The sequence below is a fragment of the Zalophus californianus genome, chromosome X, assembly GCF_009762305.2.
Source record: "Zalophus californianus isolate mZalCal1 chromosome X, mZalCal1.pri.v2, whole genome shotgun sequence".
NCBI lineage: Eukaryota > Metazoa > Chordata > Mammalia > Carnivora > Otariidae > Zalophus > Zalophus californianus.
This window is the reverse complement of record NC_045612.1, coordinates 89,165,917-89,193,897: the sequence shown is the minus strand read 5'-3', so window position 1 is coordinate 89,193,897 and position 27,981 is coordinate 89,165,917. Positions and strand designations below refer to the sequence as shown.

At 41.5% G+C, this 27,981-nt stretch overlaps 1 protein-coding gene across 2 annotated transcripts; it reads left to right on the top strand.

The window, feature by feature from the left end:
* Nucleotides 1-6,560: 6,560 nt before the first annotated feature.
* Nucleotides 6,561-7,022, top strand: LOC113931262 (mitochondrial import inner membrane translocase subunit Tim9-like). 2 transcript variants are annotated; one of them, XM_027609047.1, is made up of 2 exons: nt 6,561-6,641; nt 6,727-7,022. In XM_027609047.1, exon 2 carries the CDS (start codon nt 6,753-6,755, stop codon nt 7,020-7,022), a length of 270 nt encoding a protein of 89 aa, XP_027464848.1. In that variant the 5' UTR covers nt 6,561-6,641; nt 6,727-6,752. The 2 variants fall into 2 exon arrangements, with proteins under 2 accessions (XP_027464848.1, XP_027464849.1); XM_027609048.1 differs by having other exon boundaries at nt 6,573-6,885; nt 6,970-7,022.
* Nucleotides 7,023-27,981: the final 20,959 nt, after the last annotated feature.

The following is a 27,981-nucleotide window of genomic DNA, read 5'->3' as shown; positions in this document are numbered from 1 at the left end:
AGAAGTGAAGGTTAGCACAAAGGCAAAAAACTGCGAGCTGGGGCATTTGAAGCATGCCCCAAAACATGTACTGAGCCTCTCAGCAAATGCTGGGAGACTAACTGGCTCTAAGCATTTAAGAAAATCCCTGCTCCGTGGATAGCTGACTATTATGCTAACCATGCAGAGACTTCAGTGGCCACACACAGCAAATTAATATAGGTTTTATAGAATGAGTCCAGGAAAGTCACTAAACATACTACAGATCAGTATCTTTTATGAATGTAGATGCAAAATCCTTTTTAAAAATTAGCAAACTGTGGGGCGCCTGGGTGGCTCAGTTGGTTAAGCGACTGCCTTCGGCTCAGGTCATGATCCTGGAGTCCCGGGATCGAGTCCCACATCGGGCTTCCTGCTCAGCAGGGAGTCTGCTTCTCCCTCTGACCCTCTTCCCTCTCGTGCTTTCTATCTCTCATTCTCTCTCTCTCTGAAATAAATAAATAAAATCTTTAAAAAAAAATTAGCAAACTGAATTCAGCAACATCTAAAAAATATTATACACCATGGCTAAGTGGCATTTATCACAAGAATGCAAAGTTAGGTTAACACACAAAAATCAATCAATATAGTACACCATATTGATAGAATAGGGAATAGAAACCACATGATCATATCAATGGATGCAGAAAAGCCTTTAACAAAATCTAGCACCCCTTCATGATAAAAACACTCAAGAAACTAGGAATAGAAGAGATGTTACTCAATCTAAGAAAGGACATTTACAAAAACCCCACAGCTAACATCATACTTAATGGTGAAAGACTGCTTTCTCCTAAGATCAGGAACAAGATAAGGATGTCCTTCTACAAGGATTCTCACACCTTCTACTCAATATTGTAATGGAGGTTATACCTAGGGCAATTGGGCAAGAAAAAGAAATGAATGACATACAGATTACAAAGGAAGAGGTAAAGCTAGTCACAGATGACATGGTCCCATATGTGGAAAATCAAAAGGAATTGACACCAAAATTATTAGAACTAATAAGCAAATTCAGCAAGGTTGCAAGATACAAGATCAGCATACAAAACCATTTGTATTTCTATACACCAACAGTGAACAATCTGAAAATGAAATTAAGAGAACAGTTCCATTTATAGTAGCATCAAAAAAGAAATAGGAATAAAAAGGATACATTTACCAAAAAAGGTTACCACATAAAAATAAACAAATGACTCAATTAAAAGTTAGGCAAAGGTCTGAGTAAGCATTTAACCAAAGAAGATCTACAAATAGCCAATGAACACATGAAAATATGCTCAATGTCATTAGTCATTGGAAAAATAAAAGTCAAAACCACAATGAGATACCACTCACCAGGACGGCTATCATCAAAAGTACATACAATAATAGCAAGGGCTGACAAGAATGAGGAGAAAGTGGAAAGTGTTCCATCCGCCACTGGTGGGAATGTAAAATGGTACAGCCACAGGGAAAAACAGTCTGTCAGTTCTTCACAAAGTTAGACACAGACAAAGTTAGACCCCGTAATTCCCCTTCTAGTTAGATACTCAAGAGAATTATACACACACACACACACACACACACACACACACACACACACAAACCTGTACATGAGTGTTTATGGCAGCATTTTTCATGATAACCCAAAAAGTGGAAACAACTCAAATGATGAATGGATAGACCAAATGTGGTATATTTATATGAGAGATTATTATTCAGCCATAAAAAGTACTAAAGCTCTGATACATGCTATAATATAATGCGAATAAATCTTGAAAACATTATGCTAAGTTAAAGGAGCCAGGCATAAAAGGTCCCATATTATATGATTCCATTTATATTAAATGGCCAGAATAGTCAAATCCACAGAAACAGGTACGAGACTAGTGGTTTTCCAGGGGCTGGGGCAGGAGGAAATGGGAAACGGCTACTGAGAGATACGGAGTTTGGTTGGGGAGTGTTGATACAATGTTCTGCAATTACATAGTAGCAATGGTTGTACAACTTTGTGAATATATTGAAAACTTGAATGTGTCTACAAGGATGAATTTTATGGTATCTGACTTATATCACAATAAAGTTGTTATTAAAATATAATAAATAAGAAAACATAAGGAAAAAATGGATGGGGCGGGAATACTTACCAGCTACAACCTCGCCATAGGGATGTCACATGGCCTCCTGGGTAACAGCAAGGCAAAGGCCTCAAGCTACTTTCAGCATCTTTTGAATCCATCAATGTAACTTCACGGTACAACAGGACTGCAAAAGACTGTAGCAGTATTCTCTTCAGAAAGCTTCCTGAAACATCCAGTTTGGGTGCTGTTTGTGGGGGCAAATGAAGAGAAAGAACAATCCTGCTTGAGCACCTGTGCCTTGGCATGCCAACCGACGGTGATGGGTACAAAGGTGTATTTATAAACTGCTTCAGAAATGATTTAGAAAGGAAGTAAGCAACAAAGCTGACATGCCTGCTAAAGGGGAGGAAGTTGAAAGAAAAGATTGCTTCAGGGCCAACTTCACGGGTTTGTGACCTGTGCGGCTGTACCTGGCCCCCCACATTCAGAAGATTTAATGCTGTGCTGTTGATGCCTTGAAATTCTTTTTTAAAAATAATTTTTAAAAAGATTTTATTTATTTCAGAGAGAGCGCGTGCACGAGCAGGGGGGAGGGGCAAAGGGAGAGGGAGAAGCAAGCTCTCTGCTGAGCAGGGAGCCCAACACGAGTTGGACCCCAGGACCTCAGGGTCCCAGGATCATGTCCCGAGCCAAGGGCAGATGCTTAACCGACTGCACCACCCAGGCACCCCGCTGCCTTGAAATTCTTAATAATTTTATCTCCAAACTTGTGTTTTGTAAGGGAAATCTGATGGAACAATGGAGCATGAGTGTGAGCAGAAGAGATGTGGGCAACATGCATGTCCACTGTTTGTTGTCACCCCAGTCACATATAGCATTCATGTTATCTCATGAGCACCAAATTCTAGTGGATCTACGATGCATCAAGAGTTCAGTGACACTAAAAATGAGTACAAGTTATGTCTATGTGTTATGTCTATGACCGAATATTCAGGGCCACTGACAGCCCCCAGAAGGCACATTTCCCATGTAAACTAGAACTTGTTAAGATGGCAGTGGTGTTCTAAGCAACACAAACAACCCAGGGACCCTAGTATGTCCTTTCTTACTCCCGTTACTGCATTGCATTAGCTAACCACCTACTCTGAAAGTGATGACAAAGAAGGAAGGGGAAAGATAGAGCAACCTATAGTTCCTTTCCTTCCACCTTTTCTTTACTCATCAGTAAGCCAAAAGTGGACCATTGGTAGACTGTGAGCACATCAAGAAGTGAAATAAAAGTATTTGGCTTCATTTTGTGTAGGATTTCCACTGTTCTGGTAAGAATGAAATATGTATGCATGTATGAGCTACAAAATACTGACTGTGTGGTTTTGGCAATTCTGTGTACAGGTTAAAAGTAGCATTGGGTAATACAAAAATGAATGGTAAAATTCATGCCAATAATTCAAATTTTTAAATTTTTCTTTGTTTAGAACCCATTAAATAGCAAATAAAAAACATCATGACAAGTCGAGAGAGAGAGAAACCAAGGGAGATAAGGCAAAGCTTTCTATTTTAGTAACTTTAATGGCACTTTGTTCCTGCCTTTTGAACAAATGACCCCACATTTTCCTTTTGCACTGAGCCCTGAAATTTATGTAACTGGAGATTGCCTTGATAACTAAATTTGTGATTTTCAAAAAGTCTGCTGCTTCACAAGCCTACACTTTATGTTGGAGTCACTGTGTGGGTGTAAATTGTGTGAGTGGGTGTGTGTTAGCAGGGGTGGGGTGAGGTGGGGAAGGTGCTGGAAAGCAAGCTGACAGTGGCAAGTCCCAATTAAGAACACACAGAGGGGTTTCAGAAAAGGTGGTGGTAGTTGGACTCTCTGAGGGGCTCACACTCAGTATTAAAGTCACAGAAAAAATGCTGAGATATTATCATCTTAAATTTTCCAAGTCAAATGATGAAGAGATGGGGTGGAGGGGGGTGCGGAAGAGTTTCATCTTCACCATGGCAGCAAAAATTTTTCAGAAGTCTGAGTGAGACAGTTCTCCCTCAAAGCTAACCGTACAGAATGCGCAGGAAAATCAAAATTGGTCACAAATGTCATTTGTTGTGAGATGCAAAGCAATCTCAAGCTTTTCTCCATGTTTTACCCTTGGCATTTTTGTGAAAAAGAGTTGCTGCCTCCCAGTGCCCAGGCAGTGAATGTTTTCAAACACACCACCTCTCTCACCACGTAAAATGAGTTTTGGATTATTTCCGCTCTACATCTTGACATCATTTGAAGTATATATTACCCTGTAATAGGCATAAAATATTTTAAAGATACAAAACTAAAGCATGATGAAATCAAGTAGTGCACTCAAAATCACACAAAGAGCTAAAGAAGAATCCCAATCTGTTACTGCTTGTCATAATGAATGGGATACTGGATTTTGTTTCCTTACCCTCTAAAGACAGCACATGGTTTTCTAATTTGGTGTTGGCTGTGTGGTTTTGTGGGCAGGAAGGGATGATGATTCACTTTAGACTAAGAGCTACTTCAGATATTGTAAAGGTCAGCTGATTAGCAATCTTAATTCCATCTGCAACTTTAATTCTCTTCTGCTGTGTAATGTGTATTCATGGATCCTAGGGATTATGACTTGGATATATTGGGGGGCCATAATTATGCCTACACATACATGATACAAAAATGAGTAAATATACAATTTAACAATAAATTGGGAGACTTCAATATTCAACTCCCCAAAATTGATAAAATAACTAGACAGAAAATCAGCAAGGATATGTAAGACTTGCTGTGCCTTATAGGCACAACGCTATCAAACAACTTGACTTAATTGACACCTATAGAACACTCCACTAAACAACAATATACTACACATTCTTTCAAGTACACACAGAACTTTCTGCTGGATACACCATATTCTAAGCAATAAAACTAGCACCAATAAATTAAAAAGGATTGAAATAATTTAAAGTATATTCTCTGAAACACAATGGAATTAATTTAGAAATAAAGAAACAAAAAAAATGGGGCGCTTGGATGGCTCAGTCGGTCGAGCATCTGCCTTCGGCTCAGGTCATGATTCCAGGGTCCTGGGGTCGAGCCCAGCATCGGGCTCCCTGCTCCACGGGGAGCCTGCTTCTCCCTCTCCCCCTGCTTGTGCTTGCGCACACTCTCTCTCTGTCAAATAAATAAATAAAATCTTTTTAAAAAATTGTCAAATCCACAAATCTTTGGTAACTGAATATCACTTTTCTGTGGGTCAAAGAAGAAATTAACAAGGGAAATACTTTTTAGCTGAATGAAAATGAAATCACACCATATAAAAATGTATGGGATGCAGCCAAAGCAATATTAAAAGGGGAATTTATATCCACAAATAGTTATGTTAGAAAAGAAGAAAGGTCTCAAATCAATATAGTAAGCTTTCCCCTTATGAATCCCAAAAAAGAGTTAATTAAACACAGGGCAAGCAGAAAGAAGATAATAGATTAGAATGCAAATCAAGGAAAGACAAAATAGGAAATCATTAAAGAAAGATCAATAAACCTAATTCTTTGAAAAGATCGACAAAACTGATAAAACTTTAGCTAGACTGACCAAGAAAAAAGAGAGAAGACACAGACCACCAAAATCAGAATAAAAAAGAGGGGACATTACTACTGATCTTACAAAACACAGAAGAATTATAAGGAAATACCATGAACTACTTTATGACAACAAATCAGACAGTTTAGATGAAATGTACAAATGCCTAGAAAGACATAAATTAGCCAAATTGACTAAAAAACAAATAGAAAATCGAAATAGGCCTATAACAAGTAAAGAAATAGATTTGGTAATCTAAAATCTCCCCATGAAGCAAAACCCAGGACCAGATGGATTCAAAGGTAAATTCTATCAAAGATGTAAACATGAAATAATGCCAGTCCTACACAAACTCTTCTTAAAAATAGAGGAGGGAACAACTCTCAATTCATTCTATGAGGCAGTATAACCATGATATCAAAGTCAGGCCAAGACATCAGAAAAAAAGAAAATTGCAGACCAACATCCCTCATGAATATGGACACTATAATTCTCAAAAAAAAAAAATAGCAGGCTAAATCTAGTTAGATATAAAAAGGATTATGTATCACAACCAAATGGGATTTATCCTAGCAATGCAAGGTTGGCTTAAAGCTGAAAACCAGGGGCACATGGATGGTTCCAGTCAGTTAAACATCCAACCCTTGGTTTTGGTTTGGGTCATGATCTCGGGGTCCTCGGATTGAGCCTCACATCGGGCTCCATGCTCAGCACAGAGTCTACATGTCCCTCTTCCTCCCCCTCTGCCCCTCCCCCTGCTCATGTACGTGCTCTCTGTCTCTCTCTCTAATAAATAAATAAAAATCTTTAAATAAATAAATAAATAAAATTTTTAAAATAAAGCTGAAAACCAACCAGCATAACAAACCATATTAAAAAAAGAATAGAGGGGCCAGACCCTCCGCCCCTAGATCCGACTGGCAGCGCAGCCCCCCAACCTCGCACTGGTGTCGGATGCGAGAGGTTGTGCTTAAGCAAGAAATCAGTCATTAGAAACATTCAAGCAAAGGTTGGACAACTAATTTTCCGGAACAAAAGGAAACTCATGCATCAGAAAAGGTGACTAATAAACATACCAATAGAATATGGCTGCACGAATACCAGAATCTGATCAGATAAAACAGTTTAAGGAATTTCTTGGAACCTACAATAAACTTACAGAAACCTGCTTTTTGGATTGCGTTAAAGACTTCACAACAAGAGAAGTAAAGCCTGAAGAGACCACCTGTTCTGAACATTGCTTACAGAAATATTTAAAAAGGACACAAAGAATATCCATGAGATTTCAGGAATATCATATTCAGCAGAATGAAGCCCTGGCAGCCAAAGCAGGACTTCTTGGCCAACCGCGATAGAGAAGTCCTAATGGATGGACTTTTGATGCAAGATTGCCAGCAGCTATTGTGATGGAAATGAGGATTCATCTGATAGAATCCCCTGAAAGCAGTAGCCACCATATTAAACTGTCTGTCCTAACTTCGGCAAATGGAAACAACTGGATAAACAAAATTGCTATTTACCGAGAATAATCAAAATAGGAGGTCTTATTGTTGAATGAAAATAATAAGATGCAACATTTGTTGAGGCCTTAAGATTCAGCAGCTTGGTAATTTCATTAGAAAAATAAACCATTGTTTCTTCAACTGTGACTGTTAATTTTAAGACAAAATATGTGTTCAATCATGTATGAGACAGAAAGAATTTTTTATTACTAAAAGTAAAATAAATGGAAATATAAAAAAAGAATAGAGGGCAAATACTGCATGATCATCTCAACAGATACAGAACAGGTATTTCACAAAATCCAATACCCATTCATGATAAAAACTCTCAACAAACTTGACATAGAAGGGAATTTCTTCAAACTGAAAAAGGGCATCTATGAAAACCATACAGCTACCATATTTCATGGTGAAAGACTGAATGCTTTCCCCCTAAGATCAGGACTAAGGAAAGGCTGTCCATCTCGCAACTTCTATTCAGGCTTGCACTTGAGGTTTGACCAGTGCAATTATGTAAGGAAAAGGAGAAAATATTCAGGTTGGAAAGGAAAAAGTAAAACTTCACAGATGATATAATCCTGTGTGTAGAAAATCCTACGGAATTCTCAAAACACTATTAGAATGGATAAACAAGTTCAGCAAAGTTGAAGGACACAATACCAATATATGAAAATCAATTGTCTTTCTATATATATGAGGAATGAATAATCCAAAAGTGAAATTAAGGAAACAATTCTATTCATAATATCATCAAAAAGAATAAAAGTTTAGCAATAGATTTAACAAAAGAATTGCAAAGCAAGTATACTAAAAATTACAAAACTTTGCTAAGGGAAATTAAAGAAAATCTAAATAAATAGACATTCCATGTTATTGGATTTTGGAAGATTCCATATTGTTAAAAAAAATAATTCTTCCAAAACTGATCAATAGATTCAGTGCAATCCCCATCAAATTTTCATCGGGCTTTCTATCTCTCTCTCAATCAATAAGATTACATAAAATTTATAGGAAAAATCAAAAGTCCCAGATAGCTAAACCAGTTTTTAAAAAAGAAATGTGGCAGACTTTCATTTCAAAAATTTTAGAGCTTACCTGAAAGATACAGCAATCAAGACAGTAAGGTAATACATTAAGGATAGACGTACAGATCAATGGAACAGAACTGGGAGTCCAGAACTACACTTTTGTATTTGTGGTCAATTGATTTTTCAACAAAGTTTCCAAAGCAATTCACTGGGAAAGGGTAGTCTTTTCAACAAATGGTGCTGGTATGAGTGGACATCCACAAGCCAAAAGATAAACTGTAGACCTAAATGTTAGAATTAAAACTATAAAGATATTTAAAAGAAAAATTTCAAGATCTTGGGTTCTACAAAGATATCTTAGATACAACCCTAAAAAGAATGATCCATAAAAGAAAAAAATGTGATTGATTGGACTTCATCAAAATTTTAAACTGTTGTGCTTCAAAAGATACCATTAAGAAAATAAAAGGACAAGAAACAGCCTGGGGGAAAATATTTGCAAGTCACATATGCAACAAAAGACTTGTGTCCAGAGTATAGAAAGAACTTGAGGCACTTGGCTGGCTCAGTCAATAGCGCGTGCGACTCTTGATCTCAGGGTTCTGAGTTTGAGCCCCATGTTGGGTGTAGAGATTACTTAAAAATAAAATCTTAAAAAAAAAGATTATAGCAAGAACTCTTACAACTCAATAATAAGACAAACAATTCAAAATTGGCAAGCGATTTGAACAGATATTTCCCCAAAGAAAAGATATGAATAACCAATAAGCACATGAAAAGATGCTCACCATCATAAATCATTAGGAAAATGCACGTTAAAACCACAAGGCAATACTACTTCACATCCACTAGAATGGCTATAATCAAAAAGTCAGACAACAAGAAATGTTGACAAGGATATGGATAAAGGAGAACTCTCATACATTGCTGGGGGAAATGCAAATGATGCAGCCACTTTGGAAAACTGGGAATTTCTTAAAAAGTTAAACACACTTTTACTCTATCACCCAGCAATGCCACTCTTTGGTATCTACCCAAGCTACACGAAAACATATCCCTATACAAAAACTTGTCCACCAATGTCCGTAGCAACATTTTCTGTAAAAGCCAAAACGTGAAAGCAACCCAAGTGTCTATCAATGGATGAATGGATGAACAAAAGGTGATACAGCCAAACAATGGAATTTTATTCAACAAGAGAAAGAAATGCAGTAGTGACACATGCTACGACATGGAAGAACCTCAGAAACAGGCTATGAGGAAGAAGCCAGACATGAGACCACATATTATATGGTCCTATTTTTATGAAATGTCCAGAAAAGGCAAATTTATAGAGACAGAAAATAGATTCATGGTTGCCTGGAGCTGGAGGTAAGAATGGGAAGTGATTGCAAATGGGCACAAGATTTCTTTTTGGGGTGATGAAAAATATTCTAAAACTGGATGATGGTCATAGTTGTTCAACTTGGTAAATTTACTAAAACTCAGAAATTGTACATTTAAAATGGGTGAGTTTATGGTGTACAAATTATGCCCCAATGAATTTATTTAACAATTCTAATGGAAACCAAATTCCCCACTTAGGGTACAAGACACACTGCAGCTCCTTTGGAGTACTGGCTAGTGTTAACAAACCCATAAGGTAAGACCCTTAGAGGCCTCTCTTTTTACAAAGTGACAAACTACAATAGCCATAGCATTTATTGAGTTCTTACCATAAGCCATGAGCTCTCCTAAGTGCTTCAAATACATTTGCTTCTTTCATGCTCATAATACATTTACGAGTTAGATTATGTAACTTGATCCAGGCCACACAGGTGGCCAACCCAGTACTCCAATTCATGTCTGCCTGGATTGAGAGTCCTTCCATATTCTTAGGTCTTTACATGAAGCTTTTAAAAAAGGACAAATCGGGGCGCCTGGGTGGCTCAGTCAGTTAAGCATCCAACTCTTGATTTCAGCTCAGGTCGTGGATCTCAGGGTCGTAAGATTAAGCCCCATGTCCAGCTTAGCGTGGAGTCTGCTTGAGATTCTCTTTCCCCCTCTGCTTTTCTCCAGGTTCGTGCACACTCTCAAGCTCTCTCACTCTCTCGCTCTTTCTCTCTCAAAATTTAAAAAAAGGAAAAAAGAACAAATCACCACCTTTAAAGAGATCTGGAAGACTTCGACACCTATTTGACAAAGTAGTAAGTATAATAGCAATCGTGATCACAGACTTCAAGAAAATGTAGTAGTCTCTGATGCAGTGCAAAAAATTACCCCAGGCGTGGTGATGTAAAACAATAGTAAACGTGTATTATCTTACGGTTTCGGGAGGTCAAGAATCTGGGGATGGCTTGGCTAGGTGGTCCTAGTGTGGGGTTTCTCATGAGGTTGTACTCAAGATGCCAGTGGGGCTACTGTCATCTCACGGCTAGAGCATCTACCTCCAAGGGGGCTCACTCACATGCCTGGTAGGCTGCTGCTGGCAGCAGTCGGCCGAAGGCAGACGCTTAACTGACTAAACCACCCAGGCGCCCCCCAAAAACACTATTAAGGGAGTGGGGAAGTGACATTCATCAGAAAGAGCCACCACACGAGGCCTTATCAAGCCAGTTACCACTGTCGTTCACTGGAGCTTCATTGTAGTGGGGAACTCTAGAAGCCAATGTCGAACACAAGCCTCAGAGTCGTCTTCACCTGCTCTTATCAGAAGTTGGTTGAGCACCGTGCCCAAGAAGCTGGGCCATCGGCAGGGCAGGCAGGCTACTAACAAAGCCCACAGGCAAAGCAATGCACCTATTGGGCCATTGGTAAGGCCCAAGGAGGTATAGGCAGGACATAGACAGCACGTGATACAGGAGGAGAACGTGGTCTGCACCCCAGCTTGTTGCCAGGGATGAGATCTGAGGCCCATGAACAGAGGGCTTCTAGCAAGAGCCAAAGAAGTTTTTCTCATGAGGTTCCACTTGATACTCGTGATACTTGGGGAACGACTCATGCTTCTTAAGGGCCAGGTGACAAAATGCAGCACAGAACTGGGAGGAGGGGCTTTTTCCATATGAATGCCTAGAACACAGCGTGGCCCATCAGCATAGGGACTTAAAATGAACCAGTTCTGTTCAAACCTCTCATGATTCACAGCTTTGAGGTAAAGCAAAAGCTGCTTCCCTGGCATGGAAAATCAGGGCAGGTCTGTTTTTGGCTTCACGGGACTGGGAACCCCAAAAACCAACACCAAGGGAGGAAGAAGATTGGAGAACACATTCTTCCAGGAATTCTCAGAAATAAATGGGGGAGACTTTGGAAGAAAGGTGTCCTGGTACAGATGAGGCAGATGGACCAGTGGGGTTTGAGTTTCTACTGTTGACACATAAAGACATGAGCAGCCTGTGGAAATTTAGTTTACACATGACTCCCTGCCTATACCTCCCCTCTAAGAGGCTGCTGATATGTATGGACCACCTACTACTGTGTCAAGCATTCTATAGCTCTTAAAAAAATTTTTTTAAACATCTTTTTTAAAAAGATTTTATTTGTTTATTTGAGAGTGAGAGCAAGTGAGAGAGAGAGAGAGAGCCTGAGCACAGAAGGAGAAGCAGACTCCCTACTGAGCAGAGAGCCCAATGCTCTGCTCGCCCCACGTGGCGATCTAAGGGGACCCAGGCGGCAAATGGGAAATTGGGATATGACTTTTGGTGCCTCCCCACACCATAGCATTTATCTACAATCTTATCTTGGCTTCTTCCCTCCTGTGGATTTCCTAACCCGCACATAGCTTCTCTACCCCTCACCACATTCCCCACTCCTCATTGAGACGGACCTGTCCTGCATCCCATCTTCTTGAATCTTCCTTTCTATCTAGAGCTTGGAAAACTCTAAATCTGGAATACTAATTCAAGGTAGTGGGTTAGGGACTCATTTAGTATATTTGCCTTCTAAGTGCATTCCAAAATTTTAGACCAAATATGGATGCATGGGAGAGTTTCAGTCATTTGCAGGCAGAGGGGGAGCGTTTCTGTCTCTTCACATCATAACAACTTGATTCAAACCATACCTTCATGCATTCGTTCATTCAACCAGCCGGCCGACTAGCATTTCCTGAGTGCTCACTATGTACCAGGCAATGTAGTAGACTCGATATAAAACTCATCTTAGATACTATGAATGAAGGTCAACTAAACATTTTATGGGGCAGATAACTGCAGATTGTGGAAAGTTCAAATGTAGGCTCCTCTCCTAAAGTTCTAAGGGAAGGGAAGGAGCACACAAAGACATCTCTTTATACAGCACCTTATGATATGAACACATTACTAGAAGAGTAGACTTTTTAGAGTCTGAGCCACACCTAGGAAAAGCTTGTCAGCCAAAAAAAAACCAAAAAACCGAAAAAACACCCAAATCAGTTCCTTTGAGTGCAGCTTTTTAAAAGTACATTTAAAACACCACCCCCGTGAATGCTTCAAAAGGTACATTTCTGGATCCTATGAATATGAAAATATAATTCGCATCTAAGAGTTGATATTCTGCCTAAAACAAGGCAGTTAACAAATGTTGCCTCCTGAATAATTAGACATTACAAGTGTAAGGAGCTATAGGGACAGGGCACCATTATGTTAGAAACCAATGAATTAAAAATATATTGCATTCCTCAGCAACTCTTGGGAGTTTTCGCCGCCCCCCCCCCCCCATTAACAGAGAGAAATAGAGGAATGGATGGTTTATTCAATCAACAAAATTTCCTCAGTGCCGGCTCTGTCCGGTAACTACCCGTGCTGGTACTGGGCACATGGAGCCAGACAAAATAGACAGAATCCTGCCTTCATCGTGCTTAAAACCCAGCAGGAAGGCATGATGCGAGTCAATATTTCAGAAATTTACTCACAAGGGTGATGTAGGCTAAGAAGGAATAGATAGTCCAAAACTAATTTATGCACCCCTGCACTTCAAGGAAATTTTTTATGACCAGGGCCATGCTTCTGTTTTAGCATACAGGGAAGCGGTATAACATACTCATCCTGGAAAACAAGTTCTAAAGTCTGACTCTTCGAGCTCCAAATTCCAGCTCTATCATGTAGAAGTTGCAAGCGCGTGGGCAGTGTAAATTCTCTCTCTAGCCCGCGTTTCCTCATCTAAAAATAAAGCCTGCTTTGGGGTGCCCTTGACATAATTGAGATTATACATGACAAAGCATACGGCCTGACAGATTATGAGTGCTTAGTAAATGTTATCTGTAATTTTATGAACCATGTCTCCTATTAAAATTAGTTTCCATTCCTTGAGGATACACTAGCGCTATGAAAGAAGGCCGGGGTTCATATTTTTTCCGTGTATTTATTCAGACATTTCTTTACATCTTCGACATCTTTCTTGCCAACACCAAAGAGAATATAAGGATCCCAACACTTTCTTTAAATGTCTTACTTGGCTACACTTGGATTGTGCTCACTCCAGATCCTTGGGGAGTGTAAGTTTCTTCACTCTCACACCTTAAACCCTATTTCTCTTTCCTTTTCCCTTCTTCTGAAGGGCATCACGGACTAACATATGGGCTCAGCCCCCAAAATAAAGTCAACCTTTCTCATTCGTCTAAAAGCAGGCAGAGAGACACTGCTAGAACTCCTAGCACAAGAACGAGCTTCCAATATTAGTGCTTGGTCTCCATTCTCTGAGTGGTTGGGGTAGCCATTTTAGACAGGGAATTTTTAGCCTTGAGAACACGGACCCAGATTTCATCCACCACTCTGGGACAAAAATAAGCCATTGTCAAGCAAATAGCTATTATTCACTTTAAGAGAAAAGACAAAGGTGTGCCATTTTTTTCCTTTCTTGTGTGTGTGTTTTGTTTTTTGTTTTTTTTTTTGGTATGTCAGTGAATAATAATGGCATTTACTCCCTTCATCTTCAGTCCTCCATCCCTCTTTTTAAAATTCTGCTGGGGTTGTTCTTAAAAAAAAAAAAAAAACTCTTGCATAACTTAAGCATCTCGTATAACTCAGTAAATGGTTGTGGTTTTGGCTTCTCGAGATTATTATTAACTTGAAATCCATTTCCAGGTTCAAACTGTTTATACGTGCACACCCACACGTGCATGTGTATTTATTTACATCACCAGTTAGCATAACAGGTAGTGTAAACAAGCATGGGTTCCCAAGTCAGACAAGTTAGGGTTCAGATACCAGGTCTGCTGCTGACTAGCTGTGTGCAGTAAGCAAACTATTCACCTTTGTTGGAAAACTCAGTTCCCTCACCTATACATTGGGTTTATCACAACAAATAAATGAGATAAGATATATAGAAGGCGGGGCGCCCAGGTGGCTCAGTCGGTTAAGTGTCTGCCTTCAGCTCAGTTCATGATCCCGGGGTCCTGGGATCGAGCCCCTCGAATTGTTAAAAACACCTGATGTATACCCCCAACTATCTTCTCTTACCTGGCGACTGCGACTAGTCCAGTTTAGCTCCCCATTCCTCAGGTGAAGTGACTTCTACACCCCCCACCGTATTACATTCTTTCTCTCAATACCGCTTCATTTATCCGTACAATTTAACATACGGCACTGAGAACAGAATGCAATTTACACATAACTCAGGCAGAGGACAGTGGGACCAACACCTCTTTTGTTCTGGCCTTAATTCATGCATCCTAAGATTCACATTATAGAGAATGGTGTCCTACGACTGACTCATTCTGGCCCATTTGACAGCTGGACCCTAAGTGTTTTACTGAATTTCTGTTAATCCTGGTTTCCCCTACATGCGTATATGGCTGATTTGGGATCCATTGGAACTATTTTTTATTGACTTCTGGAAACTGCCTCTCTTTCCGTTTCTGCTAATTTTTCCAGGCTGTCAAAATATCTTTCAATCCTGATTTCTCATCGGGCGTATCAACTTGCTTTGGCTGACTCTCGTTCCCGTGCTCCGCATCCCTGGAACTTACCACTCTGTCTCCAGGCTCTGGTTCAAACCCTTCCTTGCTGGACTCTTAGAACCTGCTCACATATTCCTGTTATAGGCCACTACTCCTTGCTCTTAACTCTTGTCGAGTCAATGACAACCAATTTCTGAGCCAGGGCTCCAATCTCTGAGGCTCCTTCCAACTCTGATCGTTCATGCTGCTCTGTTAGAAACTGGCAAATATTCAAAATCATTGAGGTTGATAAGGCGCACGTAAGTGCGGGAGGCAGGGTAGCACCTTAGGAGACCCAAGGAGACAACTGATGTTTTGTAAATGGCGTCAAAGCAACATAGTGGGAAAGACCCCAAGGAATTACAGCATCCTTGAGAAGGTTCATGGCAAGACTTTGGCATCCCTTTTGGATCCTCTCCTCTGAGCTGCAGGTATGAACCTGAAGAATCCAGAAGTGGCTCTCATAGGCCTGTGGGCCCGTTCCAAAGTGCTGGGAGCAGCACCACTTGATGCTATCAAACCTGATTCAGTAAGAAGGGCCCGAGTTCACAAAGCCTGTCAGGGCCTAGCACATAGTATCTTGTCAATACTTAGCAGTTGCTGTTTATTGGACTAAAAGGTGCAGTGGCAAGAGAGGTGAAATGTGAGGTAGGGACATCTGACACGCTCACGCACACGTGACGTTGGAGAAAAGAAATCCTGCTTCCATGCCGTCCCTTCTGACTGTTTTTCTCCATTCCTCTTCTGTGAAAACTGAAGTGGAGTGGTTTGTGGGGGTGAAGAGGTGACATAAGAAAACTAGAGGGAAAACTACTACTTAAAATTTGCTTTTTGGGTCGCCTGGGTGGCTCAGTCGGTTAAGCATCCCCATCTCTTGATTTCAGCTCAGGTCATGCTCTCAGGGTCGTGAGATCGAGCCCCGTGTCAGGCTCCGCACTGAGTGTGGAACCTGCTTGAGATGCCTGGTGCTATTGAGATGCCAGTCATATTTAAAAGTATTTATAATAGATAATGGGCTAAAAGGGCTAAAAATGATAAAAATTTAACAGGCATCATTGGTCGAAAGTTTGCACACAATGATACTTTATACCTACATAGCACTTTATATCTCTCACAGCACTTTTGCTTGCATTAAAACCTCAGAAGAAGGAGTGGGAGATACAGGCTTACAGGTATGGAATGAATAAGTCACGAGAATAAAAGGTCCAGCAGAGGGAATAGAGTTAATGATAATGTAATAGCGCTGTATGGTGACAAATGGTAGCTACACTTGTGGGGAGCATCACGTAGAGACCTATCCAATCACTACGTTGTACATCCGAAACTAATACAACATGTGTCTCAACTATACTTCAATTAAAAAAAAAAAGGGGGGTGCCTGGGTGGCTCAGTTGGTTAGCGACTGCCTTTGGCTCAGGTCATGATCCTGGAGTCCCAGGATCGAGTCCCACATCGGGGTGGGACTGCTTCTCCCTCTGACCCTCCCCCTTCTCATGCTCTCTCTCTACCATTCTCTCTCTCTAATAAATAAGTAAAAATCTTAAAAAAAAAAAAAACTATTTAAAAAAAAAAAAACTCATGACAGCCTTGTAGGACTGCCTTTATTATCTCCGGTTCAAGATGAGATTTGGTAAGCGGAGACTTGCCCGAGTCCATAAAAGTACTGAGCAAAGGCAGAACTTGGACTTGAACTGTCATATTCTTAGGATATGTATTCTTTACACCACAGTACAATTATCCTAAAAGAAGAAGAACAAATCATTGCTAGCACAGCAATCTTGAAAAACTGCATTTATGATTTCATACAAAAGGGGTAGAGAGTCCTTTCTTTTATATCCAGATGAAATAATGTCATTCTGCGAGTTCCCCATCTCAGTTAGTCCATGAAGATGCCTCTACTCCAGTGTAACAATTTAACAAATGTTTAGCGTATATCTGCAGTGCATAAGGTGCTACATTAACAGAGGTGGAAATTACAGAACTACCTTGGCTCTCAAAAATCTCACCCATCTAGTAGAGAAGACAGGTGTTTCAGTTACCTACAGCTGCATAACAAACCACCCCAAAATGTAATGGCTTAAGAAAACAACAACGCTTTACTATTGCTCATGATCCTGTGGGTTGGCAAGGCTCAGCTGGGCAGTGCTTCTCCTCCACTGCCATTTGGGGCTCCCCAAGACCACCCTCAGGTTCAATGAGAAGGACTCACAGAACTCAGAAGAGCCATTACACTCACGGTTAACAGTTTATAACAGTGAAAGGATACAGCTTAAAATCAGCCAAGGGAAGAGACACGTAAGACAGGGTCCAGGAGAGCTGTCCTCTCCCAGTGGAACTGTGCAGACAGAACTTACTTCTAGAAATGTGCACAGAATATTGCCAACTAGGGACGCTAACCTGAGCCTTGGTGTCCGGAGAGTTTATTGGGGCTCAGTCATGGATGCATGGCTGACCTCCCACATGGCTGCTCTTAGCCTCCAGACTCTTCAGAGATCAAGCTAATACCATGTGGCCTAAGACCCTCCCCCCACCATAAATCATATCAGCAAAACCTATCTGGTATGGCCCATGGCCCCCAGGTAAACAAAGACACTCTTATCAGACAGGACACTTTAAGGCCTTCGAGGCTCCCTCTTAAAAGAAGGGCAAGGATCAAACCTTTCTTTGGGAAAGGTTACACGTTTGTTCCATATCCACATAATGTCTGCTGGGGCTGCAGCAGACAGTGGAGACTTGATTACACGGAAATATCCAAAATGGGCTCCCCTGCACGGTGGCAGTTGGTGCTGGCTACCGGCTAAGGGCCCAGCTGAGGCTGTTAACTAGAACATCTTATTCGTGGCCTCTCCATGTAATTTGGCCTTCTCATAATATGGCAGATGGGTTATAAGAGGGAGCTTTCCAAGTATACAAAAACTGAAGCTCTAGATCTCTTAAGGCCCAGCCTTGGAAGTTGCGCGGTGTCACTTACCCTATATTTTACTGGTCAAAGCAAGTCACAGACTTGGCCAGATTCAAGAGGAGGGTAAAACAACTCCACTTCTCGATGGGAGAAGTGGAAAAGAATTGAGAGCAATATTTAAATGCATGGAACAGCAGATATGTTTCCTTTAAAGGGACCGAACTCCAATGACACTGCCCTGAAGACCCACTGTGAACCCTTGGAACAACACAGCTGGAGGGAAAGGTAGCTTATACTCTGGGTCCTGTTGAGGCCAAAGGCAAACCACATAGCGATGCCTTATTTGTAAGAGGCATACAGTCTATGTGACAACCTGGAGGAGAGATGGTGAGTACTGTGCCTGTCGATTGCAGTCAGCAGAAGATGCATACATACATCCTACATCCCACACAGCCACAGAAAAGCTGTCACCTCTCCAGTGTTCCTGACCCCAGGGAAGCCACCTTCTCTGTGTCCCCTCTCTGAGACATTAACCAGTTGCTAGAACCTTAAAATATTTAAGAGTCTCAGTGTGGCAAATTTGTACCACCGAACTGACTCGACTAGTCCTAAATTTAGCTTTGACTACATGATGACCTTGAAGGCCAGCTGTGCACGGGACACCTCCACGAGACAGGCAATTGCTGGATTCCTTTTAATACTAGAGGGACTCAGCAAAACAATAAGATGGTTCACCAAAACGACTAAAGAACTACAAGTTCAAGACACTGTGTTTCTAGTTTTAGTTCAAGAGGTTGTTTTTTCCCTGGTTTTAGTTCGTCATGCCCTACCTCATTCAAATCAGAATCAAATTTTCCAAATAAGCGAAAAAGACTTCCTAAACATCTTAACAGAGTGTCAAAAACTGATACATCTGAAAGAAGCAACAAACAAATCCACAATTACAGTTGGAAGCTTTGACCTTCTTTCAATAATTGATAGAACAAGTAGACAGAAAATCAGTAAGGACGTAGATGACATGGACAGCCCTAGCAAACAATTTGACCAAATTGACAACCTACAGAACACTTCACGCAACAAGAGCAAAATACACGTTCTTCCCAAGTGCACATGGAACATTTGCCAAGATAGACCACATTCTAGGACATATGACAAACATTAACAAATTAAAAAGAATAGAACTCATACAAAGTATATTCTCAAATCATCACAAAATTACAAGAGAAATCAATAATAGAAAGATATCTGGAAAATCACCATATATTTGTAAGTTAACCAATACACTTCTAAGTAACCCATGGATAAAAAGAAGTCATCTCAAGGAGAATTTTTTTTTTTTAATATATAATTTTTTTTTTGAGAGAGAGAGAAAGAGCGGGGCAGGGGGGCAGAGGGAGAGAAAGAATCTTAAGCAGGTGCCATGCCCAGTTGTGGAGCCTGATGCGGGGCTTGATCTCCTGACGCTGAGATCATGACCTGAGCCTAAATCAAGAGTCAGATGTTTAACTGACTGAGCCACCCAGGGGCCCACTTAAGGGGAATTTTAAAATATTTTAAACTAAAATGAAAAGCAAAATAGGATATAAAAAAATTTATGGTGCTACAATATGGACAAACCTTGAAAACATTATGCTAAATGAAAAAAGCCAGACACAAAAGAACAAATACCGTAAATAGAATAACACACATCCATATCCAGACATACTAAAATCAAATTTCTGAAAACTGAAGACAATTCGAAAACATCTGCTAAACAATGTGTTTTAAATTGGAAATTCAGAGAGAGCTACTTAATTTCAATGTTTCCATACAAACTTTAGGATTGTTTGTTCTAGCTCTGTGAAAAATGCCACTGGTATTTTGATAGGGATCACATTAAACGTGCAGACTGCTTTGGGTAGTAGACATTTTATTGTCGTTGTTGACAATATTTATTTACTTATTTGAGAGAGAGAGAGCATGCATGCAAGTGGGGACAAGGGCAGAAGGGAAGGGAGAGAGACAAGCAGACTCCACGCTGAGCGTGGAGTCTGACGTGGGGCTTGACCTCATGACCCAGAGACCATGACCTGAGCCGAAATCAAAAGTCCTACATTCAACTGACTGAGCCACCCAGGTGCCCCAGTAGCATAGACATTTTAACAGCATTTGTCCTTCCAATCCATGAGCATGGAATGTCTTTCCATTTCTTTGTGTCATCTTCAATTTCTTTCATCAGTGTTTTATAGTTTTCAGAGTACAGGTCTTTCTCCTCCTTGGTTAAGTTTATTCCTAGGTATCTTATCATTTTTGGTGCAATTATAAATGGGACTGACTCCTTAATTTCTCTTTCTGTGGCTTTATTATTGGTGTATAGAAATGCAACAGATTTCAGCACATTGATTTTGTATTCTGTGACTTCACTGAATCGGTAATCAAAAAATTCCCAACAAACAAAAGTCCAGGTCCAGATGGCTTCACAGACAAATTCTGCCAAACATCTAAAAAAGAGTTAATACCTATTCTTCTCAAACTATTCCAAAAAATAGAAAAGGAGGGAAAACCCAAATTCATTCTATGAGGCCAGCATTACCCTGATAGCAAAACCAGATAAAGACTCCACTAATAAAGAGAACTACCCGCCAGTATCCCTGATGAACACAGATGCAGAAATTCTCAATAAAGGGGTGCCTAGGTGGCTCAGTCAGTTGGGCATCCATCCGACTCTTGGTTCTGGCTCAGGTTGTGGTCTTGGCGTCATGGGATCAGGCTCATGTCAGGCTCCCTGCTTGGCATGGAGTCTGCCTGAGATTCTCTCCCTCTCCCTCTACTCCTCCCCCTGTGCTCACACACACACTCTCTCTCTCCCTCTCTCAAATAAATAAATAAGTCTTTTTTAAAATTCTCAATAAAATACTAGCATACCAAATCCAACAATACATTTAGAGAATCATTCACCAAGATCAAGTGGGATTTATTCTTGGGCTGCAAGGGTGGATCAATATTCACAAATCAATTAATGTGATACACCACATTAATAAAAGAAAGGTTAAGAACCATATGATCCCTTCAATAGAGGCAGAAAAAGCATTTGACAAAACACAACATCCATTCATGATAAAAACCCTCAACAAAGTAGATTTGTAGGAAATATTCCTTGACATAATAAAGACCGTATATGAAAAACCCATAGTTAACATTTTACTCAATGGTGAAAACTGAGAGCTTTTCCCCCAAAGTCAGGAACGAGACAAGGATGTCCACTCTCATTCTATTCAACAATACTGAAAATCCTAGACACAGCAATCAAACAAAAAGAAATAAAAGGCAACCAAATCGGCAAGGAAGAAGTCAAAATTTCACTATTCACAGATGACATGATATTGTATACAGAAAACCCGAAAGACTTCACGAAACACTACTAAAACTGATAAATGAATTCGCTAAAGTCATAGATGAATATCTTACTGCTGTTGCAAATACCTTTAGACCTTCTGAATGAGAACCCTAATAAAAATCACATAACTTTATGTGGGGTATAACGTCGTGTGGGGTACACGGGGAACTCAGTGTACTGTCTTCATAATTTTTCCTTAAATCCAAAACTCTACTAAAATTAAAAGTTTATATTTAAAAAAAATCACATAACTTTGTTTGACTTATGCTAGATTTTGCCTCTGGAAAACCTTTCCAGGGACATTTTCAAATAAAAAAAAAAAAAATCAAAGAACGAAGGCCTTAGTTGTTTACTAAGAGGGCCTTTGGTCTGGTTTAGAGCTTAATGTGCTCCCACCCCCCACAGCCAGACACACAAAATTCTTCCAGAGGGAAAAAAAAAAATTGCAAATTTCTGAAGAATTAAAATTGATTTAAAATATATTGGGAGAGTTGGGGCGCCTGGGTGGCTCAGTCGTTGAGCGTCTGCCTTCGGCTCGGGTCATGATCCCAGGGTCCTGGGATCGAGCCCCGCATCGGGCTCCCCGCTCCGCGGGAAGCCTGCTTCTCCCTCTCCCACTCCCCCTGCTTGTGTTCCCTCTCTCGCTGTGTCTCTCTCTGTCAAATAAATAAACAAAATCTTTAAAAATAAATAAATAAATAAATAAAATAAAATATATTGGGAGATACTACAGATTCTCAAGCATCTGCTCTGATGGAGATAAAACAGTGATTCATGGAATGCAAAATAGCTGATAGGCCTATAGTCCTTAATATTTGTGAAATATGCTATATGCAATACCACATATGAAGTGTTCTTGCAAAAAAAGGAACAAAACATGAATATGATCAAGTCTAGTTCAAATAACACTTTACAGGAATTGTAAAGGGCAGGAGAACAGGTCAAATGACAAATCATAGCTTTAAAGAGACCTAAAAGCTGAATAACCAATCACAATGTGCGGGCCTTATTTGGATCCCGATTAAAACAAATAATTTACGCTACTTCTGAAAAATTATACATTTGAACACTTGATGGATACTTGATGACATTAGGAATTGTTGTTACCTTTTTAAAATATGATAATGGTATCATGCTGTATTTTTTTTTAAGGCCTTACCTTCTGAAATAGTGATGGATAAAATAATATGACGTGTGAGATTTGTTCCCAAAGATATAGGAAGGAGGAAGGGGATGGGGGCATAAAGGAAACAAGATTGGCCATGAATCGATAGTTGTTGAAGCTAGGTGATGACACAGCGGGTTTTGTTAGATTATCGTGTCTGCTTTTTCATATGTTTGAAATTCTCCATAATGAAGAGTTCTTAAAAATAAATACTAAAAAAAGTGCATATTCTATACGATTTTTTACACATCCAGTTGTCATTCCTCACCCCCATTCACGGGGCTAATATTTAAATGCAATCACTTCTCAGGGATGTACACAGTTGTTATGACTTTGGAGCACGGTGTGACACAGAAGACAGCAAGCTTTTTTCATTTTTGGTTTAATATTTGTTTTGTGGGTTTTTTTGGTTTTGTTTTATTTTTTGTTTGTTTTCATCAGACCGAAAATTCCACTCTGGCGAAAAGCATGCCAGGCCTTTTTCACTCCCCTCCTGGAGGACGCCTAATGTTTTCAGGTGTGCTTTGTATTTTCCTTATGTAATCTTCTCAGCCACAGATTACTAGAGAGACTTCGAAGGAGTGTCTTTTGGGGTTTGGGTGCGGAGGGAGGAGTAGGGGGGCTTTGAAGGTGCTTCAGATCAAACAACCTGAAAGAAAATCCAAGACAAGAAATCTGACTGAGGGGGGTGCCTGGGTGGCTCAGTTGGTTGGGCGACTGCCTTCGGCTCAGGTCATGATCCTGGGGTCACGGGATCGAGTCCCGCGTCGGACTCCCTGCTCCGCGGGGAGTCTGCTTCTCCCTCTGACCTTCCTCCATCTCATGCTCTCTACCATTCTCTCTCTCAATAAATAAATAAAAATTAAAAAAAAAAAAGAAATCTGACTGAGGGGATGAAAGAGTAAGAGTGTTGCATGGGGGGCGCCTGGGGGGGCTCAGTCGTTAAGCGTCTGCCTTCGGCTCAGGTCATGATCCCGGGGTCCTGGGATCGAGCCCCGCATCGGGCTCCCTGCTCGGTGGGAAGCCTGCTTCTCCCTCTCCCCCTGCCTGCCGCTCCCCCTGCTCGTGCTCTCTCTCTCTCAAATAAATAAATAAATGAATAAAATCTTTAAAAAATAGTGCTGCATGGTGACAGAGGGCAGCTACCCTTGCGGGGAGCATAGCATGATGTACGGAGTTGCCAAAGCACTATGTTGTACGCCCGAACCTGCTGTAACATTGTGTGTCAGCTCTGCTCAAATAAAATAATAATAATAATAATAATAATAATAATAATAATAAAAGACATTGGACGGAAAATTGCAATCCACAGCTTATCACCGAAGACCAGGGTGGGCCCATTTGGCTAGGCATCCTCCCCCTTTCCAGTTCACCCCATTTTCCCTTCCTCCTTGGGGCTCGGACTCCAAGCACGGAGGAGGAGACGGACAGGGCTAGGCAGATTGAGAGGGCAGGGAAGTTAAGCCTCTGAAGGGAACTATGCCTACCTCTGATAAAAGCAAGCGAAGGAAGATGAGAGAAAAACTTACTCTTGCCTCAAGCCCAACATCCAGAGGTCGGCGGCGGCTGCCCAGAACACACAGCAAAGGGAACCACTGGAGCTGCCACTCAAGGTCCCCAGAGGAGAGGAAAAACATTTTTCTCTTTTTTTCCCCCTTGAGATAAGGGGAGAGAAAGGACGCTCCAAGGCACGAAGCCAAGAGCAAGACCGTGCCCCCTGCCCTCACCTCCCTCCATGGCCCATACTTTAAAGCAGCGGGGGTTCTCACACTCAGCATATCAGAGCCATCTGCAGAGCTTGTCAAAACCCGCTGGGTCCCAACCCCAGCGTCCGACTCAGTAGGTCTGGAGGGGATCCAAGAATTTGCATTTCTAACAAGCTCCTAGGTGCCCAGGCTGCAGGTCCCCGCCACGCTTTCTAGAACAACTGCTCTATGGGAGGGCTGGCCCCCCAGCTAGGGGAATGCGAGGTTGTGAGCCTAAGCCTGCCCCCCCCTCCAAGGGACTGACATGGGGTGTCCGGGGCCTGGGATGGTGAGTGAACCAGCCCCAAAGTGAAGTGAAATGGAATCTCTCTGGATTCCAGTTTCCATGTGTTATCATGAAGTAAACGCTTTAAATTGGCAGTTGCTTTTTTTTTTTTTTTTAAGTGGACTAGAATAAGTATTTCTTGAGCATCTGCTATGGGTTAGCCCCTGTTTCAGGCTCTTTATCTAGCGAATCTTAAATCTCATCGCAACAACTTTGTAAGGTAGTATCATTACAGCAATCTGGCACAAGAGGAAACTGGTTCATTAATTTTGGCAGTCTCCCCTTTTCTGTGGGGGATATGTTTCAAGACCCCCAGGGGATGCCTGCAACCTCAGATAGTACTGAACCCTCTCTATACAGAAGAGGGGATCATCTGCTTCTGGACCACCGCTGACCGCAAGTAACTGAAGCCACAGAAAGCGAAACCACTAGTGGGGGGGGCGGCTACCATAATTGAGAGATTAGCTGAACGACAACAAACGCTACCACTACTGCTCCTTACATGCTCCAAGAATCCTTACAAGAGATGAGTAGAGACCATTGGGTGACCCAGTCTAGTAAACTCTGTCCAGGACTGCTCTGGGAGACTGGGTTCAAGTAACATAAGGTTTTCTAAAGCAGAAGCGGGATCAGGATCGGGATCACTAATGTAGCACTGGATGATTTGTGGTTTGTATTTAAAAAAAAGAGCCAGAACCAGAGAAAGGTCAGTCTTCTTCTGAGGCACTACAGACAGGCCTTGGGCACAGTGGCTGATGGGACCCCTGCCCAAGAATTGAATGCCTTCTCTGGTTTTTCTTGCTATTTGGTGCAAATTTCATGAGGACACAAAGAGAAGAGAGTCTATCCTTTTTAACATGTTGGTGGCTGAAAAAGATACAAAATCCGAAGAATTCTGTCAATCAGTTGCCTCTAGCGAAATAAATTCCACTAAAAGCCTGTGTGTCCTATGCCACAACCCACACGAACACAAATCATACTTTTTAACGTGATGCTGAGTTTGAAAAGCAAAGGTCCACCATTTCAAACTGTGATCTTCATTTTCCTGGTTATTCGTTGGCATGAATCACCCGAGAGCCCATTCCTTAGTAGATTAAAAGGTTACATTCATTCCCCAACTAGCTAGTTTCTACATGTCCTATCTGAGCTATTGGGGTTTGGTTTCATTATTTCTTTGATTCAAGTAATGTAATAGCCACGCTCAGCCTGAGACACAGATGTGAGGAACTGCAAACCTCTCTAATCTAGGAAAGCAGCTACCATAAAGAACATCAGAGGGGGGAAAAAATCAAAGCTCAGCATTTGCCCAGCAAGAGAAATACAGCGGGTTGAAAGTGCTTCTTTGCGTGTGCATATGGCCAATGTTTTGTAACTCTGATGAGGACAGGGTTGTTTTGCATTTTTCAACCACAACCTGCTTCGACTTTGTAGGGTTGCATGACTCATCAGTGAAGCTGATGTTCTTGGAGCCTAATATTTGTCTTCCCATTCCGACCGGCATCAGCTCCTCACCCTGAGGCTGGGATCCAGGCAGAGGTGCACCATCTGCAGTGCCCACACCTGAAGACAGGGCTGGGAAGCCCCGTCGGCCCCCCTCCCTCGGGCCCCACTGCTTCTCCCTCAGGAAGTAATGCTGTCCCGGTTCTCATTCACTGTACTGCTTCTCTCTCTCCTGCTCAAACAGAAACCTCTAACTACATTAGGCTGAACCATCTGGGGGGTAAAACTTGATCAAATATCAGCCATTTCATGTGGTTCAACCTAATGAAATGGAACAATCTGATGTCTGTTCTGTAAGGAAAGGGGCTTTTGAGAGGAGGGAGTTGAAAATATGGGGCAGATATTTTCATAGGAAGATTAAAACAAGACAAAATCAGAGAGGGAGACAAACCAGGAGAGACTCTTGACTCTGGGAAACAAACTGAGGGTTGCGGGAGGGGAGGGGATGGGGGCCTGGGGTAACTGGGCGATGGGCATTAAGGAGGGCACTTGATGGGATGAGCACTGGGTGTTGTATGCAACTGATGAATCACTAAACTCTACCCCTGAAACTAATAATACACTATATGTTAATTAATTAAATTTAAATTAAAAAAAATTTTTTTTAAAAAGGAGGGCTTTGGGGCATTTGGAGGCAAAAGGGGAGGCTCCAGGGCACCAATTAGACTGGCCCACAGCATTTTCATCTTAAAGACAGAGGAAGTTCCCTGACTCAGACATTTCACCTTTGCAATCCGCCCCCCTCCCTGTCTGAAAGATAGCTGTGACCCCAAAGGGTAAAATCCCTTCCTGTTTTTCTTCCTCCGGGTGGAATGAGCAGTACCAACTCACCACTAGGAACATTCGCCAGCGTTTTGGACTCTGGCCTCTCGGAAGAAAGGCGGAGGGAAGGCCTGGGTGCTGCGTGTCCTCAGAGCCTGGAAATGAGTCAATAAAATGGTCACAGCTGCAAGGAAAGAACAGCGTTTTCCCGCAGGCTCTTGCACATTATCTCTGGGAAAGCTGTAGGGTTACCATGGCAAAGGTAATGTACAATAATGGCTAAAGTGAACTATAAAAAGTCGTCGTAACGTTAGGGCCCTGACCCAGGATACACTATGATTACAGCGGTGGGGCGGGGGGCGGGGGGGTCCACCCCTGCATTCCTCCAGGCGTCTGGTGCTGGTCTGTCTGATGGAGGCTTGACTCTTCCACTCCTTTTTTTCAAAAAGCCAGAAATTATAAAGGAAAGTCCCCCCCCCCCTCCCCGGGGGCAGTCACAGGTTTCTAGCTGTTTCTGGCTGCAGTCTCAAAAGTAAAAGGACCGCTTCACCACCAAGAAGGACGTTTAAATGACAAAAGATTTCAGGCTTGACAGCACACGTGCCCCTTTTGTGAGGAGCCAGTTTGGGACCTGGGAGTAGCCCACCCTCAGGAGGTTGCCCTGGAAATTCTGGAAGGGGGCAGCGCGGGAGAGCCCCAAACCCCCACCCCCATTAGCACCCAGAGCCTCTGGATAAAGGAACCAGTGAGAGATGGTATCGCTTCAAAGCCTGAGGGCCTCAAAAACATTGTTTCCCCAGCATCAGACCGTGATCAGCAAACTCTATTGTCTCCCTCGCATCCCTGGGCTTTATTCTCTCAGAGACTTGAGGAGGCTTGGCCCTCTTTGCTGCAGTCAACTTTTTCTTTTTTCCTTCAAATTATTATTCTCTTAACAGGTATAGAGTAGCCGAAGTTAACCGAAAGATTACTTACATGCTCTGAGCCTCAGTTTCCTCATTTGCAAAATGAAGGTAATAAAAATAATAATAATAATAATAATAATAATACCTCTCCCCAAGGGTGGTGGTGAGGCTTAGGTGAGTTAATAAGTGTGTTTAGAACAGCTGCAAGGCGACAGTTAGTGCTTCGTTTTAGATATCATTACTATTATCATATT

Excerpts from the sequence above, each read along its gene's own strand:
- LOC113931262 (XM_027609047.1), top strand. The coding sequence starts at position 6,753 with ATGGCTGCACGAATACCAGAATCTGATCAGATAAAACAGTTTAAGGAA.